The following is a 17,683-nucleotide window of genomic DNA, read 5'->3' as shown; positions in this document are numbered from 1 at the left end:
CCCCTCTCTGAGCTATGGGAAACTTGAAGGTCACTGAGCACACTCCCCAGTCTCTGGACCTGACCTCACAGATACTGGTGAGAGCACATGGACTTGGGAACCCATCCGCTTTGCTTCTGGGAAGCCCTCCTGGACAGCACTGCACAGATACAGGTGTTGCAATTAAAGCCCTCTTTCCTTTTACTGAGTTTGTGGTTCTTCCGTGGTCCAGAGGGCCAAGGAGGAGGATGGGTCATCAGATCCAGGCTCTCTGCTGGGTCTTGGGTACAGCCTTGGTCCCAGCTTCTCAGGAAAGCTGTCTCCTCCTCCACCAACACTGCAGCCAGAGTCTCCAGTGACAGAGGGCCCTTCCCAGACCTCAAGCCAGGGACAGAGTTGAACTCCCTGAGCCCCAAGCTGTGGCACTCTCCCACAGAAGGGAGAGGCAGGATGGGCCAGTGTGGCCGGTTCTGGTCGCTCTCTGTGCTCTGCCCACCATTCCACCCTCAGCACTCACCAGCTCTCCATACTTTCAGTGCCCCCACCCCCCGGCCCACCCTACACTAGGCCAGCCAGAGCAGACAGTGGTCCGGCCAGCCCCTGCCCCCAGGCCTCAGGACCACTGGCAGGCACAGTCGGTGGGCTCCTGCAAGGTGTAGGGCACCCAGGTGGCATTGGTGGCGCAGAAGAGCTGTACGGAGCGCCGCTGCAGGCCCACCTCGCGGCAGCACTTGCAGAAGCGGGCGTAGGTATTGATGTTATAGTTGTAGATGCTGGCGGACGGGCACCTCCCGTCACAGGACACTAGGTTCACCTGGAGACAGGCAGGCCAGTGAGGCAGGCTGTGTGGCTTCCTTCCCCGCAAAGCTCCCTCCATTCCCGTATTTGGTTCGCCCCCACCCCACCCCACCCCCACCGTCTCGCCAGGGCCACGCACGGGGGTGTTGCTCCTGCATTCATTCTTGCGGATGGTCATGCGGATTGTCACCTTCTTGCAGGAGCGCCCGTCCTCTTTACCTGGGGGGACAGGGTGAGTGAGGCAGCTACGGTTAAGGAGGGCTCCCGGGGCTGCAGGCTGGGCCAGACTTGGGGGGTTAGTGTCATGCTGGAGGGCCCCTCCACCAGCGTTAGTGCCCCACATTACAGCCCCTCCCAATCAGAGGAAAAGCTCATGACCCAGTGCCCCGGAAGGAGTTGGGGGCGGCAAGGCAGGGGAGATGGTGAGACAGAGAAGAATGCCTGCGATGGCCTGGGGGCTCTGGGCTAGGGGAGCGGAGGATCTGGGGACAAAGCAAGCTGCCCCTCTACCCAGGCCCCAACGCCTGTCTCTAACCCATTGGTGACCCTGGGTGTGTATTCTCCACTCTCTGAGCTTTTGATTAGGCATTGAGATTTTGCAGTTTCTGGAGTGAATGGAAGCCCCAGTCCCTAGCACAGTCAATGCTTGCACATAGCAGGATCACTCGGCTTCCATAGCTATCAAACAAGACAGGCCCACCTCACACGGCCATCGCAGAGATAGAAACTGATAAGCATGGACCATGCTTATCACGGTCCATGACAAACCCTCTTCCTGGACCATGCTTCCCACAACCAATCACATGGCCCATGCACACCCTCACCTGCTCAAATATTCCCTCACTAAGGCCTTTCCTGATCCTCTTCTTAAACGACAGCATCCTCCCTCCACCCAACCTCCTTCCCTGATCCCTCCCTTCCCTATTTCTACCCAGGGCACTGTCACCATCCTGAGAGACAGATTTGAAATGATGCTCTTGACACATAAGCTTTAGGGTCTTCTTTTGCACAGGCTCCTTCCACAATTCGTTATGAGTTCTCATTCTAAGTAAATCTTCACTCTTGTAAGTTTGGGATCCTTTTCTTAATGAAGCCCACCCCCAAGTGCATAAATTTTAACCTCCATAAAACTAGTTACATCCATCTTACAGTAATTTTACTTGCCATTCTGTCTCTCCCACTAAGCAATATGGCTTCCCTTGTGGTTCAGCAGGTAAAAAGAATATGCCTGCAATGCAGGAGACCTGGGTTCAGTCCCTTGGTTGGGAAGATCCCCTGGAGAAGGGAGAGGCTACCCACTCCAGTATTCTGGCCTGGAGAATCCCATGGACTGTATAGTCCATGGGATCGCACAAAGTCGGACACGACTAAGTGACTTTCACACTTTCTTTCACTCTCCCACTAAAACGTCAACTCCATGAGACTGTGTCATTTTTGCTCTATCTACAGGGTCTAGAACAAGGCCTGGTGTATTGGTGCTAAACAAATATTTGCCAGATGCATAGACTCCCTCTGTGACCCCAGTGTGCCCACAGGAAATGGGGTGGAATCCTCTCTTCCGGCATCTGGGCTTCACCACAGTGGGTTTCTGACCACACCTGCTGGAGGTCTCCTAGCCAGAGCTAAGTTCACTTTTTCCTCCTTCTCTGCTCCCAGGAAGCACAAGAACCAAGGGCTGTCCTGGCCGTGGCGTCAGGGTCCTGGACTGAGACCAGCTGAGTGACCAGCGGGAGCAGACCACTGGACCTTGGTGGGCATGCGGTGCCAGGAGAGCGGGCACTGCTGAAGCATCCCCATGCAAGCCCAGGGTGCAGCCTGCTACCCAGCATGCACTGCGGGCCTTATGGCCTTTGCCAGAGGCAGGGAGCCGGGGCACCATGCCCCCCTCCCCCACCCGCAGGGCTTGGGGCTACCTAGCAATAAGGACATTGTCGGAAATAGCAATGCAGCTACATGCCTCCAGTCCCATGGGCTTCTGAGAGGAGTACCTGGGTAGCAGTGGACAATAACACGTGGAGGAGAGGCGGGGCTAATGGGGACCACGGGAAGCAGGGTCCCCGGGAAACCTGGGGAGAGGGACATGGGTCACAGGTCACATGGACCACCTGGGACATTCAGAGAACATGAGCTGTGCCAGGAAACAGACGCACAGGGATCACACCAGAGTTGTGATCTCAGGGAACAGAGATCAGCCAATGAGGCACTGAGCTCAGTGTCGTTGGAATACGTGAGTTGGACATAAAAGGGTCCCATATCCTACATTCCTCCATGGGAGGGCCAAGGGCCCTGGGGGATGGGAGGCGTGGGGTCAAAGGTCCTCAGGCTGATTGGAACATGCACACACATGCAGCTGGGGCTGTGGGTTCCTGGGGTAAGGGTGAGGACAGATGCTCAGAGCTCTCACTCAGACCTGGTCAGGGAGCCCGTGCGCCTGAGGCCCACCCAGGAGGCACCTCCAAGACAGGGCTCTGGAGCATAGGGGAGAATTCACGTGGGGGCATCTGGGCTGGAAGTCATGGCATGCCCGGAGGAGGCAGAGTAGCTGGGGAGTTACTGACCTCCTGGATCCAACATCCCAATGCCCCCCATGTCCAACAAGAAGCAGAGGCCTTTATTGGGAAAGGGATGTGAGAATGACCCCTGCCCACCTGCAGCCTTACATCAGCTCTGTGAACACCACGGTGGGGGTGTTATCTCTTCATGTACTCCCCCAGAAAGAGCCATCACCAGAGATGCCAGGCCAGGAACCTGGCCCTCTGAGCCCCAACATGATACCCTGTACCCCCGACCAGAGCCCCCTCCCCACCCCCAACAGCCTACATTTGCTCACTCACATGTCCTGCAGCATCCTTCCAAGGAAGGTACCACTGAGCCCCCAACCTAGAGGGAGAGGAGAAGAGGTGGGTGGCAGACTCTATCCAGGCCAGGAGCCAAGAAGCCAGCAAGAGGCACAAAGATTGCAAGAGTCTTGACTTGTTTCCTCCCATGATGCTCAGGGCAGGAGTTCCAGGAGTTCCAGTGGTCCAGCAGGCCCAGGCCAGAGCGGGAAGGGCCCCTGGGCTGGCCATCACTGAGAGTCACAAAGCCTAGCCTGACTGGCTGGGACACTGGATCTAAGACTGCCTTAGCCGCCAGTGAGGCTGGAGGCTGGGTAGAGATGGGGCAGGGTGCCAGGGCCTCCTGTCTGTGTGGCGGTAGCTCTCCTTATGTACCCTGCCCCCAGCACTGTCAGCCTGCTTAGTGTTTCCTGCACAGAGGGTCAGGGAAGGAGGAGGGAAGGGACTGGCCCACGTGGAGCAGTGGTCTGGGCTCTCTCTCAGTCCTGGATAAGATACCTCTTTCCTCTGGACTTAGTTTTGCCATCTCTCGTGCTTGTGCTTCTGCTCAGTCACTAAGTCGAATCCATGGACTGTGGCCCATATCTGTCCATAGGATTCTCCAGGCAAGAATATTGGAGTGGGTTGCCATTTCCTACTCCAGGGGATCTTCCCAACCCAGGGATCGAACTCACATCTCCTACTTGGCAGGAGGATTCTTTACCACTGACCTATCAGGGAAGCCCATTCTCCCACCTCTAAAATGGGACAATGGTCCCTGATAGCCTTTCTCCTCTACAGCGAAATGGGTAAAAGAATGGATGAGACAGTTTTTTGTAAATAAGTATGTGTGTGTGAGTGTGGGTCTCAGTATATGTGTGTGATTTTTGTGATTTATGTGTGATTTTGCATATGTGTCTGTATGAATGAGAAAGAATGATTGGATGTGTATAACTGTATTCTAGGTGAGACCAGAAATCTTTAAAAGCTCAATATTAAGGTCAATGTTCAGGAGTCTCTGGCAGAGGCGTGGGTTGACGGCGGCCTGCATCAGGCTACATCAGGGGCACTGAGTGCAGCAGTGCGTGCATGGAACCTCTTGTGGGATGTCCCCATTATCTTCATTACCTCCACTATAGCTTGGCTTCAGGTCAAACAACAGGGAAGGAACACAGCCCTGGGCATCAACAGAAAACTGGATTAAAGATTTACTGAGCATGGCCCTGCCCATCAGAACAAGACCCAGTTTCCCCCTCAGTCAGTCTCTCCCATCAGGAAGCTTCCATAAGCCTCTTATCCTTCTCCATCAGAGGGCAGATAGAATGAAAACCAAAGTCACAGAAAACTAACCAGTCTGATCACATGGACCACAGCCTTGTCTAACTCAATGAAACTACGAGCCATGCCATGTAGGGCCACCCAAGATGGACGGGTCAGGGTGGAGAGTTCTGACAAAATGTAGTTCACTGGAGAAGGGAATGGCAAACCACCTCAGTATTCTTGCCTTGAGAACCCCATGAACAGTATGAAAAAGCAAAAAGATAGGACACTGAAAAATGAACTCCCCAGGTTGGTAGGTGCCCAATATGCTACTGGAGGTCAGTGGAGAAATAACTCCAGAAAGAATGAAGAGACGGAGCCAAAGCAAAAACAAAACCCAGTTGTGGATGTGACTGGTGATGGGAGTGAAGTCCGATGCTGTAAAGAGCAATACTGCATCTGAACCTGGAACGTTAGGTCCATGAAAAGTGAAAGAAAGTGAAGTCACTCAGTCGTGTCCGACTCTTTGCGACCGCGTGGGCTATAACCTACCAGGTTCCTCTGTCCATGGGATTTTCCAGGAAAGAGCACTGGAGTGGGCTGCCATTTTAGTTCCATGAATCAAGGCAAATTGGAAGTGGTCAAACAAGAGGTGGCAAGGGTGAACGTCGACATTCTAGGAGTCAGCAAACTAAAATGGACTGGAATGGGTGAATTTAACTCAGATGGCCATTATATCTACTACTGTGGGCAAGAATCCCTTAGAAGAAATGGAGTAGCCATCATGGTCTACAAAAGAGTCCGAAATGCAGTACTTGGATGCAATCTCAAAATGACTGAATGACATCTGTTCATTTCCAAGGCAAACCATTCAATATCACAGTAATCCAAGTCTATGCCCTGACCAGTAATGCTGAAGAAGCTGAAGTTGAACGGTTCTATGAAGACCTGGAAGACCTTCTAGAACTAACACCCAGAAAAAGATGTCCTTTTCATTATAGGGGACTGGAATGCAAAAGTAGGAAGTCAAGAGATAGGTGGAATAACAGGCAAATTTGGCCTTGGAGTAACGAGTGAAGCTGGGCAAAGGCTATTAATAGAGTTTTGCCAAGAGAACACACTTTTCATAGCAAACACCCTCTTCCAACAATACCAGAGAAGACTCTATACATGGATTTCACCAGATGGTCAACACCAAAATCAGACTGATTATATTCTTTGCAGCCAAAGATGGAGAAGCTCTATACAGTCAGCAAAAACAAGACTGGGAGCTGACTGTGGCTCAGATCATGAACTCCTTATCGCCAAATTCAGACTTAAATTGAAGTAGGGAAAACCACTAGACCATTCAAGTATGACATAAGTCAAATCCCTAACAATTATACAGAAATAGATTTAAGGGACTAGATGTGATAGACAGGGTGCCTGAAGAACTATGGACAGAGGTTTGTGACATAGTACAGGAGGCAGCGATCAAGACCATCCCCAAGGATAAAAAAAAGGCCAAAAGGCAAAACGGCTGTCTGAGGAGGCCTTACAAATAGCTGAGAAGAGTAGCTAAAGGCAGAGGAGAAAAGGAAAGATGTACCTATCTGAATGCAGAGTTCCAAAAAATAGCAAGGAGAGATACGAAAGACTTCCTTAGTGATCAGTGCAAAGAAATAGAGAGAGAGAAAAAAAAAAATGGGAAAGACTAGAGATCTTTTCAAGAAAATTAGAGATACCAAGGGAACATTTCATGCAAAGATGTGCACAATAAAGGACAGAAAGGGTACGGACCTAACAGAAGCAGAAAATATTAAGAATAGGTGGCAAGAATAAACAGAAGAACTGTACAAAAAAGATCTTCATGACCCAGATAAGCACAATGGTGTGATCACTCACCTAGAGCCAGACATCCTGGAGTGCAAAGTCAACTGGGCCTTAGGAAGCATCACTACGAACAAAGCTAGTGGAGGTGATGGAATTCCAGTAGAGCTATTTCAAATCCTAAAAGATGCTGCTGCTAAAGTGCTGCAGTCAATACATCAGCAAATTTGGAAAACTGAGCAGTGGCCACAGGACTGGAACAGGTCAGTTTTTGTTCCAAACCCAAAGAAAGGCAATGATAGAGAATGCTCAAACTACCACACAATTGCACTCATCTCACACACGAGCAAAGTAATGCTCAAAATTCTCCAGGCCAGGCTTCAACAGTACATGAACCGAGAACTTCCAGGTGTTCAAACTGGATTTAGAAAAGGCAGAGGAACCAGAGATCAAATTGCCAACATCCACTGGATCACTGAAAAAGCAAGAGAGTTCCAGAAAAACATCTATTTCTGCTTTATTGACTATGCCAAAGCCTTTGACTGTGTGGATCACAATATACTGTGGAAAATTCTGAAAGAGATGGGAATACCAGACCACCTGACCTGCTTCCTGAGAAATCTGTATGCAGGTCAGGAAGCAACAGTTAGAACTGGACATGGAACAACAGACTGATTCCAAATTGAGAAAGGAGTATGTCAAAGCTGTGTATTGTCACCCAGTTTATTTAACTTATATGCAGAGTACATCATGAGAAACGCTGGGCTGGATGAATCACAAGGTAGAATCAAGATTTCTGGGAGAAATATCAGTAACTTCAGACATGCAGATGGCACCACCCTCATGGCAGAAAGCAAAGAAGAACTAAAGAGCCTCTGGATGACAATGAAAGAGGAGAATGAAAAAGTTGGCTTAAAACTCAACATTCAGAAAACTAAGATCATGGCATCTGGTCCCATCACTTCATGGCAAATAAATGTGGAAACAGTGGAAACAGTGAGAGACTATTTTCTGGGGCTCCAAAATCACTGCAGATGGTGACTGCAGTCATGAAATTAAAAGATGCTTGCTCCTTGGAAGAAAAGCTATGACCGACTTAGATAGCATATTAAAAAGCAGAGACATTACTTAGCCAACAAAGATCTGTCTAGACAAAACTATGGTTTTTCCAGTAGTCATGTATAGATGTGAGAGTTGGACCATAAAGAAAGCTGAGCACCGAAGAATTGATGCTTTTGAACTGTGGTGTTGGAGAAGACTCTTGAGAGTCCCTTGGACTGCAAGGAGATCCTACCAGTCCATCCTATAAGACATCGGTCCTGAATATTCATTGGAAGGACTGATGTTGAAGCTGAGACTCCAATACTTTGTCCACCTGATGTGAAGAACTGACTCATTGGAAAAGACACTGATGCTGGGACAGATTGAAGGCAGAAGGAAAAGGGGATGACAGAGGATGAGATGGTTGGATGGCATCACCGACTCTATGGACATGAGTTTGAGTAAGCTCCGGGATGGACAGGGAAGCCTGGCGTGCTGCAGTCCATGGGGTCGCAAAGAGTCGGACACGACTGAGTGACTGAAATGAACCGAATGTCAGGAACTCTAATACTTCAACTATAGCCCTAAACCCTCCAGGCAATCCTTTTCCTTTAGGTGTGTACAGAATGACAGCTCTCCATGCTAGTACTGGACACCCATTAGCTCACTGCCGGACTGAACAATACATCTGTGTGATGCATGTGTGCAAGTGTGCCTTGGTGTGTGGCCTGTGCACTGGCCTGATGAGGTGTTAACGGCCCTGTGGCGTGTGGTGCCTGTGAGTGGCTGACTGCCCATGTTGGTGTGTATGTGAGTGTGCTGAGAATGTGTGACAGTATATGTCTGTATGCACCTGGACACACTCGTGTGATGTGTGTGGATGCAGTATGATGGGGTCAGAGCAAAGATACATGGAGAAATGTGGAGATAGGGTGGAGTCAAGGTGGCTGGACACGTCCAGGTTCCAGGGAAGCCCTCCTTCCATACATCTCCACACCAAAAGACACCCCTGCCCCTACCCGCCACCACCACCAAGACAGCCAGTACCCCTGGCCTCCAGCCGTGCCATAGGGAGAGGTGGCTTGCACTGACCTTGGCACACTCGGTCTCGTTGAGCGGTGGGCAGCTGATAGGCGAGCGGACGAGCACGGCGCCCAGGGGAGTGCTGCTGCAGTGGAGGCGGGTGCAGTCTGCGATCCAGGACGCCCCAGGCTGGGGGGACAGAGGCGAGTGATGGGGACTTAGGGACGATGGCCCGAGTGAACCAACAGGGCACAGCTCTGAGGACAGGTGCCGCCCAGAACTTGGCACTGCCCAGGACCCCATGTGGACCCAGTCCTGGGAGCTGGTCCCAGGTGTCTCTGCCTGGGACACCTTCCCAGTTGCGCAGTTAAGGGCTGCATACCAAGAACAGGGAGGTGGTGCCGTTGGGGAAGGTGAAGAGGCAGGACACGTTCCTGCAGGAGCCGCAGCAGGCTGCCAGGTCCCTCGGGTGCTCGTACTCCTGGTTCTGTAGGACGGGGCGGGACGCGATGGGCTCAGCCCCGGGGCCCACCTCCACCCTCCTGCACTCCCACTGTCTGCTTGTCCCAGGGCCCAGGAACCAGAGGAGGGGCCCTGGAGATGGCTGAGAAGGAAACTCCCAGCCTCTTTCAATGTCAAGTAGGAAGGCCGTCCTTATGTACCCTGAACCTCCCTTATAGCCCTTCCTTGACCCAGCCCCAGTGGACCAAGAGACAGCATTGCTGCTAATTAAGGGTGCCAGTATTCATTCCAGATAGACTTTCATTTGGGTCCCAGTTCCTGGGGAAATTTTGACAAACAGCTGGACCTCCCTAAACTTCAGTTTTCTCATCTGACAAATGGGAATAATTTCATCATCTTTTACTCGACTAATACCGATCCAGGCCTTACTAGAAGCGAGTTGCTGTCCTAGGTACCTGGGCATATACAAGCACTCAACAAATGGTAGCAACACAAAGACACAAACCAAGATGATAGGGAACGTGCCAGGCACGCGTAGGTGCTTAATAAATGTGTATTTTCTCTGTCAAATGTCCACCCTTGCCAGGCCTGCACCCTTACTATTCCCTTCTGGCCTCGGCACTTTGCACAGGGGGTCTTGAAGGTCTCCCACCATGCCCATTCTCTAGACTTGTCCAAAGAGCTTGGGCGAGCTTGAAGTGCCCCACTGACACCCAGCTCCCCGGGCTCCCAGCCCCCTCCCCCTACCGCCTCACAGTGGACGTCACACAGCACGGAGGTGGTGTTGATCTGGTAGAAGCTGGTCAGAGGGTCGAGCACGTCAGTGCAGCGGGAGGTGTGGCACACGCCGTCTGCTGAGAGCTCCACCACCATCTGGCCCGGCTGCATCACCCCCAGCTCGCGACTCAGACACACGGGGGCCTTCACTGGATGGGCGAGCAGGGTGGTGACAGTCGGCAAGAGCCCAGCACCCCTTCCAGCCCCAGGCTGGCTGGCCCAGCCCTGGGTCGCCCAACCTGCTCTACCTCCCTGGCCTCCCCCTCCCCACTCACCGCACTCATATTTGGCGCAGCCACACACGTTCTCCGCACTGCGCATGAACACCTCGTCCAGCTGGGACTTCTCCCACTGGATGGGCAGAGGAGGTCAGCACCCCAGGGCTGGGGAGGCCCAGCCCCACCGTCCGGAGCAGCCTGCCACCTGGGGCCCTCTCTCTGTCAGTAGTTTCCTTGCAGTGGGTAGGGAGGGGTCTGGCAGGCCTGTTGGCCAGGGGGGCCCTTGGCACCCTGTGAGTTCAGTCATCCTCTTATAAGGATGCCCAGGTGGCTCCTCCCTGCTGAAGAGTTGCTCCCCAATGTCCTCTTCTGGGCCTCAGGCCTCTCCTGTTATCCTGAGGATCCACTGGCCATATCAGTGGGGCCCCTGCATGGCTGGTGGCCCAGAGCCCTGCTCTGCTCATACACTTTCCTTCCTCCTAACCCAGTTAAAAGGAGAAGAGGCTGGGATGAGGGAAAACATGAGAAGAGATGAGGGCTGGGTGGCAGGGAGGGAATACTTCTGATCCAGAAAATCATGTAAACAATATAACTTTAAACACAACTTTCCATTTCTTAAAGTATTTTCAACTTTTCCTAGTGGCCATGCAGCCTGATAGTTAAGGGTATGTTTTCTGAAGCCAGATTTCCTGGGTTTCAATCCTGGCTCTGAGATTTACTAGCTACATTGCATTAACCTTAGTTTCCTTTTTGTACTGAGATAATCATAGACTCCACCTCGTTTGGGTTATCATGAGAATTAATATGATAATGTATATAAAGTCTAGTCAAAGCTATGGTTTTTCCAGTAGTCATGTACAGATGTGAGAGTTGGACTGTAAAGAAAGCTGAGCACCGAAGAATTGATGCTTTTGAACTGTGGTGTTGGAGAAGGCTCTTGAGAGACCCTTGGACTGCAAGGAGATCCAACCAGTCTATCCTATAGGAAATCAGTCCTGAATATTCATTGGAAGGACTGATGCTGAAGCTGAAGCTACAATACTTTGGTCAACTGATGTGAAGTACTGACTCACTAGAAAAGACCCTGATGCCGGAAAAGATTGAAGGTGGGAGGAGAAGGGGATGACAGAGGATGAGATGGTTGGATGGCATCACTGACTCGATGGACATGAGTTTGAGTAAGCTCCAGGAGTTGGTGACGGAAAGGGTAGCCTGGCGTGCTGCAGTCCATGGGGTCGCAGAGTCAGACATGACTGAGCGACTGAACTGAACTGAACTGAAACATTAGCTACTGTCATGAGCATCACCATCATCTCCACCATCCCCACCATCATCCCCGCCACCACCACCACCACCATCAATGTCTTCCTTGTAGTACTGAATCCTCACCACAACTCTGAACTATGATCAGACCCACTTTACAAGCGAGGGTACTATGCCCAGAGAGCAGAACTTGATACAAGAATGCTGACTTGCAGTTCAAGGCTCATTGACCAGATGAAAGGAGTGGAGAAGGGAAAGGGAGGAAAGAAAGGTGGGGGAGGGACCAGGGGGAGTGGGGAGGGGCAGGGTCTTCATACCAGATGGCACCGGGGCACTGGGATTGTGTCACAGTCACATTCTGAAAAACAGGAGGGGCCAGGACCCACCTCACCAGCGGTGTCCAGGCGGGAGCCCCCTGGGCCTCCCAGATTCCTCACCACAGGTGCGGTCTCTCTTCTAGCCTCCCTCCATCCCCACATGGGGGCTGCAGCTCCCCTGGTTGGGCAGGTGGGGTGTGACGGGCCCATAATTGAATGTGCAGGGAGGATAAGCAGGTGGATGGGTCAACCCCAGGTTCCCTTCCATCATCTGGGCTTCATCCCTCCCAGCGCTTCAGAACCCACTGAGCAAAGCAGAGTGGGGCCTCTTCAAGAAGGAACATGGCAAGGGTGGAATTTCTGATCACTTGTATTTCCCAAAGTATACACTCAGCAGGCTGAGCTCTACCCTGAACCTTTGCCCATGAGCAGGTCCAGTTCTAAGCTGCGAAGGAGCTGACTTTGGAGGCACTGCTGCCTGTGACATAGGGCTCCACCAGCTCTAGCTTCAGGGGGAGGAGAAGTCAGGGTCACAGTGGCTGTGAAACACGCTTTGGAGTCACCCCCTCATGCATCAAATAGTTTTAAGCACCTATACGCTGAGATTTTTCTGTGCTTTGGGGACAAATCCGTGGATAAGACAAACTAAAATCCCTGTCTTCATGAAGTTTACATTTTAGTAAATACAAGCAAAATACCCGGATGCAAAACAGAGTTTTGAACTCTTTTGAAACCATTTTTATATAAAGTTCACTGGTATTCATTACTGATCACTGCCACTCTCCACCTGCTTCCCAAAAGGACTTCAGGTGAATTTGAACGAAATCATGATTACTATCCGATGGCTGCAATAGACTTTTTTTTAGGTGAAAAAGCTCCTTTTTGCAACAGGGAAGTTGCTTATTTTCTCCCTTTATTCTGGGGAGACAAAAAACTGTCCAGCACTCAGGGAGCGGATGAAGCCAAGAGGAAGTCCACTTGAAGGCTTCCGTCTGGTGACTCTGGAGGAGGAGCACCTGAGCCAGGTGGCCAGCAGTGGCCCCGCGCCCGCCTCCCCGGGGCCCTGGGTCTCCGCCTTTGGGGAGGGGCCTGGGTCGCGCCCGCCTCTCCGGGCCTGGGTCTCCGCCTTTGGGGAGGGGCCTGGGCCATGCCCGCCCCCCCCACCCCACCCCCGGGCCTGGGTCTCCTCCTTTGGGGAGGGGCGTCTCCGTGCAGGGACTTACCACAGGACTTGTAGGGGCAGCAGCGCTCCGGGCTCCACACCTCCACCAGGGCCGTGCCCATGCCGCACTGCACGTGGGGGCAGCGGAAGCTCTCACACACTGTGCAGGAGGGGGCAGGGGACGCGTCAGACACAGACACCTTGGAGCTGGGGTCCTCAGAAACACATTGGCTAAGGAGGGGTTACCTCCCGGCTCCCCCTGAGGCCCCTCAGCGTCCTCAGGCACCCTCTGGAGTCCAGGGGTGAAGTATGGGCTCCTGAAGTCTCCCCATAGATCCATGTCAGGACACCCTAGCTCTGCTCCAGGAGGTATTAGCAACATGACGACGTCAGAAGCTTCAGCTCGTTCAGCTGGGCCTCCCTCTTGGGATTCTGTGTCACCCTGAGACTAGTGCTCCAAGGGTGGTCAAGGACCAAGGGAAGCTCTCCTGATGGACAGTTCCTCTCTAAGAAGAACACACCTCCTCCCATGCTGTGGAGACTTCCTCCTCTGGTAGCATCTCGGCCCCAGTCTGCTCTGCTTCAGCAGATGCTACACACACTCCAGGGCTCACACTTCCCCCCGTCCTACTCTTCAGCAGGTCCCCTCTTAGTTTAGGATTCCCCAGCCGTTCATTGAGACACCAAGACAAGGAGGAGGGGATCCCTGGACACAACTTTCTGGTGGGGAGGGGACGTGCCAGGGACAATGCAGAAGGTGAAAGACTGTAAAACTTATTGTATCTACTAAAAAAAAATATTGGCACAGGTAAGAATTATTAATCAATTTTCATTCATGTTGATGTATGGCAAAACCAATACAATACTGTAAAGTAATTAACCTCCAATTAAAATAAATAAATTTATATAAAAATAAAATAAAATGATCACTGGCAAAAAAAGAAAGTTATTAATCAATTTTCAAAAACCTAACAGGCAAAACGTGAGAAGGACATTTGTATAATGTCTAAGTGATAGGTTACTTTCTGTTTGAAAGAGGAAATTTGTAAATGTAAGATGGACAGGTCACCCTAATCCAGGGCCAGCAACCACAGAGTATGTACCTCCTGGTGTGACGAAGCTGAAGAATAGTGTAGATTTTTAGCCTGAATCCATGAAGTCTTGCTTCTAATTTCCAGTTTATGGAAGCACAGAAGACAGAGGAGCAATGTAAAACTTTCAAGAAGAGGCAGCCAGGTAAATCCAGAGGGTGGGACTTCCTGCTGGACCGTAACCCAAACTCTACAATTTAGCATCGCGTGGAAGAAAGGGCACTTACTAGATTCAAAGACACTTACGAGACATAATGTTCATGTGTGGGTCTGGCTGGGATCCTGGATTGGACAGACTAGGCAAATCATAGACTGGGTGTGATAGGACTTGAAAATGTATTAGCAAGAAAAGTAAAGGTCATTCACTGAAAATCTGGCTTAAAAAGAGCATGTACGGTATAAACTCAACTTGGTAAAACACATTCATATTGTATAAAGGCATGGAAAATATCTGGAAGAATATGTACTGAATTGGAGGATATTGACAATGGAATACCTGGGAGGTAGGAAAATTGCGTTTTCATTTTCTTGTCTTTACTTGGATTCAGTGCTTTCTACAGACTAAGCGCTTTTGCAAGAAAAGTGTAGTGAAGACTGGGACAAGGTAATATCAGTGGCCTCTGTTTATTGAGGGTGCTCGTGGTACAGAACTCATCTGCCAGTGCAGGAGACAGAAGAGACACGGGTTCGATCCCTGGGTCGGGAGGGTCCCCTGGAGGAGGGCATGGCAAGCTACTCCAGTATTCTTGCCTGGAGAATCCCATGGACAGAGGAGCCTGGTGGGCCATATAGTCCACAGGGTTGCAAAGAGTCAGAAACGGCTAAAGCGATAGCACGCACTATATGCCGAGCACCATCATATTAAGGTAGTATGTACCTAGCACACACTTCATGTATATTATCTCTAATCTTCACAATATCCCCTTGAGGCACATGCTCTTATCAGCATTTTGCAAATAAGAAACCTTGGCTCAGAGAAGTTGTACATTGCCCCAGGCCACGCAGCTAGGAAGTGATTGGCACTCAACACAGTGACTGACTGACTCCATGCCACTGTACTCACTCCACATCACTCGAGTCCTTCCCGAGAAACACGAGAGGGAAGCTGAGAAGGAGAGACGCGGAGAGAGGCTGAGGAGGACGGAGGAGAGGAAAGATGCTGACCCTCTGCTCGGATGAGCTTTGTAAACACTTCGTGACAAGTGGCCTCTGAGCCCAGGTGCAGCTGATTGGTCAGGTACAGCTGGGCCTTTGGGGGAACTCTCCTCCACGGGAACCTGCATTGCTTCAAAGGTGGTTCTAGAAAATGATCCCACTGGGGCTGCCCTTGGGGTATCCTGGAAGAGACCCCTCCCCTACAATGCTCTGAATTGGAGGATATTGACAATGGAATACCTGGGAGGGAGGGAGGAAAATTGCGTTGGTGTGGTCCACCTCACATTTCTCCTACAGTTGGTATGGAAAGTAATTTTTGTAAATTAAGTCATATTTAAATTTAACCCTTTTGTTAATGTTCATCCAATAGATTTGCTTAAGGTCGATGATGCTGGCTGTATTATGACTATGCTTATTAGGTATTGTATACAGTAATGTTACTGTAATTGTATACAGTAATATGTTACTGTAATTGTATACAGTAATATGTTAAGGTACATCCTATATACATACAGATGCTATGTCTTGTAAAAATATCAGAAAGGGCCCACTTTGATTTATCATTGCAAAATAACAGGGCTTCAAAGGCTTCAGAATGCAGCCTTGTGTAGGGACTACAGTAACAGTGGTAGAGACCCTGAGGCAGGGGCCCTGGGTCAGAGAATGAGGACTGTCAATCCAGGCTGGGTGGGTGGCAGTGGCCTAAGCATTTGTGCCTCAACCCAGGCTCTTGGGGGCCTCCATGGAGGAGGACAGGGACCTTCTTTAGGAAGCCTCAGAGCCATCTATGCGACAGCCAGACCCTCACCATTCAGCCCAGCTTCCTCAGGTGGGGCCTCCTTCCATGGCTTCCCCAGAGCCCACCACTTGGGGGCTCCTTGCTGCCCCCTGTTGAATGCCCATGGATCCCAGAGTGAGGGCTTTGTGATGGTCCCCAGAGCCCCTTCCAGCCCTGGCCCCCACGTCCTGCAGGGCTCACCGCACTGGTACAGAGGACAGCAGAGCTCCGTGGTGTTCCTGTCCACGGTGAGCGCCTCCCCTTCCTGACACTCAGGGATGGGATCCGGACAGGCTCCACAAGCTGAGGGGAGAGACGGGCCACCCCTGTCACAGGCAGTCCCCGAGCTGGGAAGGGCGGCCCAGAGCAGGTGGTTGTGGTTAGCCCCTAAACCACAGGTGTGACAGGAGCCAGACTCATAGCATTACCGAACCAAACTTGGGTCTGCTCGCCTGCCCGTAGTGAAGCCAGTCTGCTGACACCCAGTTGTGGTGAAGGGAAGTGCCGTGGTTATTGCAGGCCCCAAGCAAGGAATTCGAGTTTGAGCACTAACTGCCTGTTCTCCTTACGGGCTTCCCTGGTAGCTCAGATGGTAAGGAATCTGCCTGCAATGTGGAAGACTTGGGGTTTGGTCCCCGGGTTGGGAAGATCCCCTGGAGAAGGAAAGGGCAACCCACTCCAGTATTCTTGCCTGGGAAATCCCGTGGACAGAGAAGCCTGGAGGGCCATACTTCATGGGATCGCCAAGAGTCACATACAACTGAGTAACTAACTCTCCTTGCCTGGCGCCTGCAATAAAGGCTGCACTTTCCTTCACCACAACCTGGAGTCAGTAAGTGGGCTTTACTGCGGGCAGGTGAGCAGACCCAAGTTTGGCTTGGTAACACTTGCAGCGTGCACAGTCCCACGCAACCCATCCTGCAGTTAGAGCCGGGGGGGACTCTCCCTCACCTCCACCTAAGTTCTTTTACTGAACAAGCACCCATCTTCCTGTGCTCAGTAATGTACGGCTTGAAGCAGTGGTAGTTTCCTCCTACGCTTCTTCCTGGTCAGGGGTCTCACCCTTCGCCCTGTGCCCATTCCACCCGAAGATCCCCAACCCTTGCCTCCCAGCCACCCAGGGAAGCAGGGGTGAGGGAGGCTGTGGCAGTGATCCGGGTGGGCCTGCTGCCATTGGAGGGCACGTTCACCCACCACAGAGGTAGGAGGTGCAACACGAGTCCCCCAGGCGGCCCGCGATCAGGATCTGGTCCTGGCGGCAGCTGGGGACCTGCACTGCCTCGCACAGGTCCGGGTCACATTCTGGGGGAAACAGAATTTCAGGATTGGGAGCAGACGCTGCGTGGCCATGCCTGGGCCCCCACCCTCGCCCTGCTTTCATTTCCAGCCAGAACCCAGTCATTCCCAGAGCTAGCCATGCTCCCCATCCCTGGGTGACAGGCGCCCCACCCCCCATCCCCAGCCCCACCCTGGGCCTCTCACCACAGCTGTAGCTGGGGCAGCAAGAGTCCTCCTGGAAGTGGGTGAGGAGCCGGTGGCCGGGGCCGCAGGTGGGGGCGAGGCCCTCACACAGACTCTGGTTACACACTGCCCAGGGGCCACAGGGCCTGTCACCTGGAGGCCGGGACTCCCCCCAGCCTCCAGCACTGCCCAGCCCCTGGACACCTGGCCCCCAGCACTTCTCTCAGGACCCATGCTCCTGGAGAAGGCTTCTGAGGATCACATAGGGTTCAG

General features: G+C 51.9%; 1 protein-coding gene across 1 annotated transcript in view; it reads right to left on the bottom strand.

Moving 5' to 3' along the window:
- The window catches only part of OTOG (otogelin), an 83,966-nt gene continuing 66,875 nt past the window's right edge, over window positions 593–17,683 (bottom strand). The window contains exons 45-56 of the mRNA XM_018058989.1: window positions 17,432–17,536; window positions 17,144–17,251; window positions 16,151–16,252; window positions 12,987–13,085; window positions 11,764–11,804; window positions 10,241–10,316; window positions 9,936–10,114; window positions 9,109–9,213; window positions 8,796–8,915; window positions 3,612–3,657; window positions 917–996; window positions 593–793 (exon numbers count right to left, since the gene is read on the bottom strand). Of these exons, the coding sequence (XP_017914478.1) occupies window positions 593–793; window positions 917–996; window positions 3,612–3,657; window positions 8,796–8,915; window positions 9,109–9,213; window positions 9,936–10,114; window positions 10,241–10,316; window positions 11,764–11,804; window positions 12,987–13,085; window positions 16,151–16,252; window positions 17,144–17,251; window positions 17,432–17,536 (1,262 nt within the window). The remainder of the gene's footprint in view (window positions 794–916; window positions 997–3,611; window positions 3,658–8,795; window positions 8,916–9,108; window positions 9,214–9,935; window positions 10,115–10,240; window positions 10,317–11,763; window positions 11,805–12,986; window positions 13,086–16,150; window positions 16,253–17,143; window positions 17,252–17,431; window positions 17,537–17,683) is intronic.

The sequence above is a fragment of the Capra hircus genome, chromosome 15, assembly GCF_001704415.2.
Source record: "Capra hircus breed San Clemente chromosome 15, ASM170441v1, whole genome shotgun sequence".
Lineage (NCBI taxonomy): Eukaryota > Metazoa > Chordata > Mammalia > Artiodactyla > Bovidae > Capra > Capra hircus.
The sequence above is the reverse complement of the archived record's forward strand: the minus strand, read 5'-3'. Positions and strand labels throughout refer to the sequence as shown.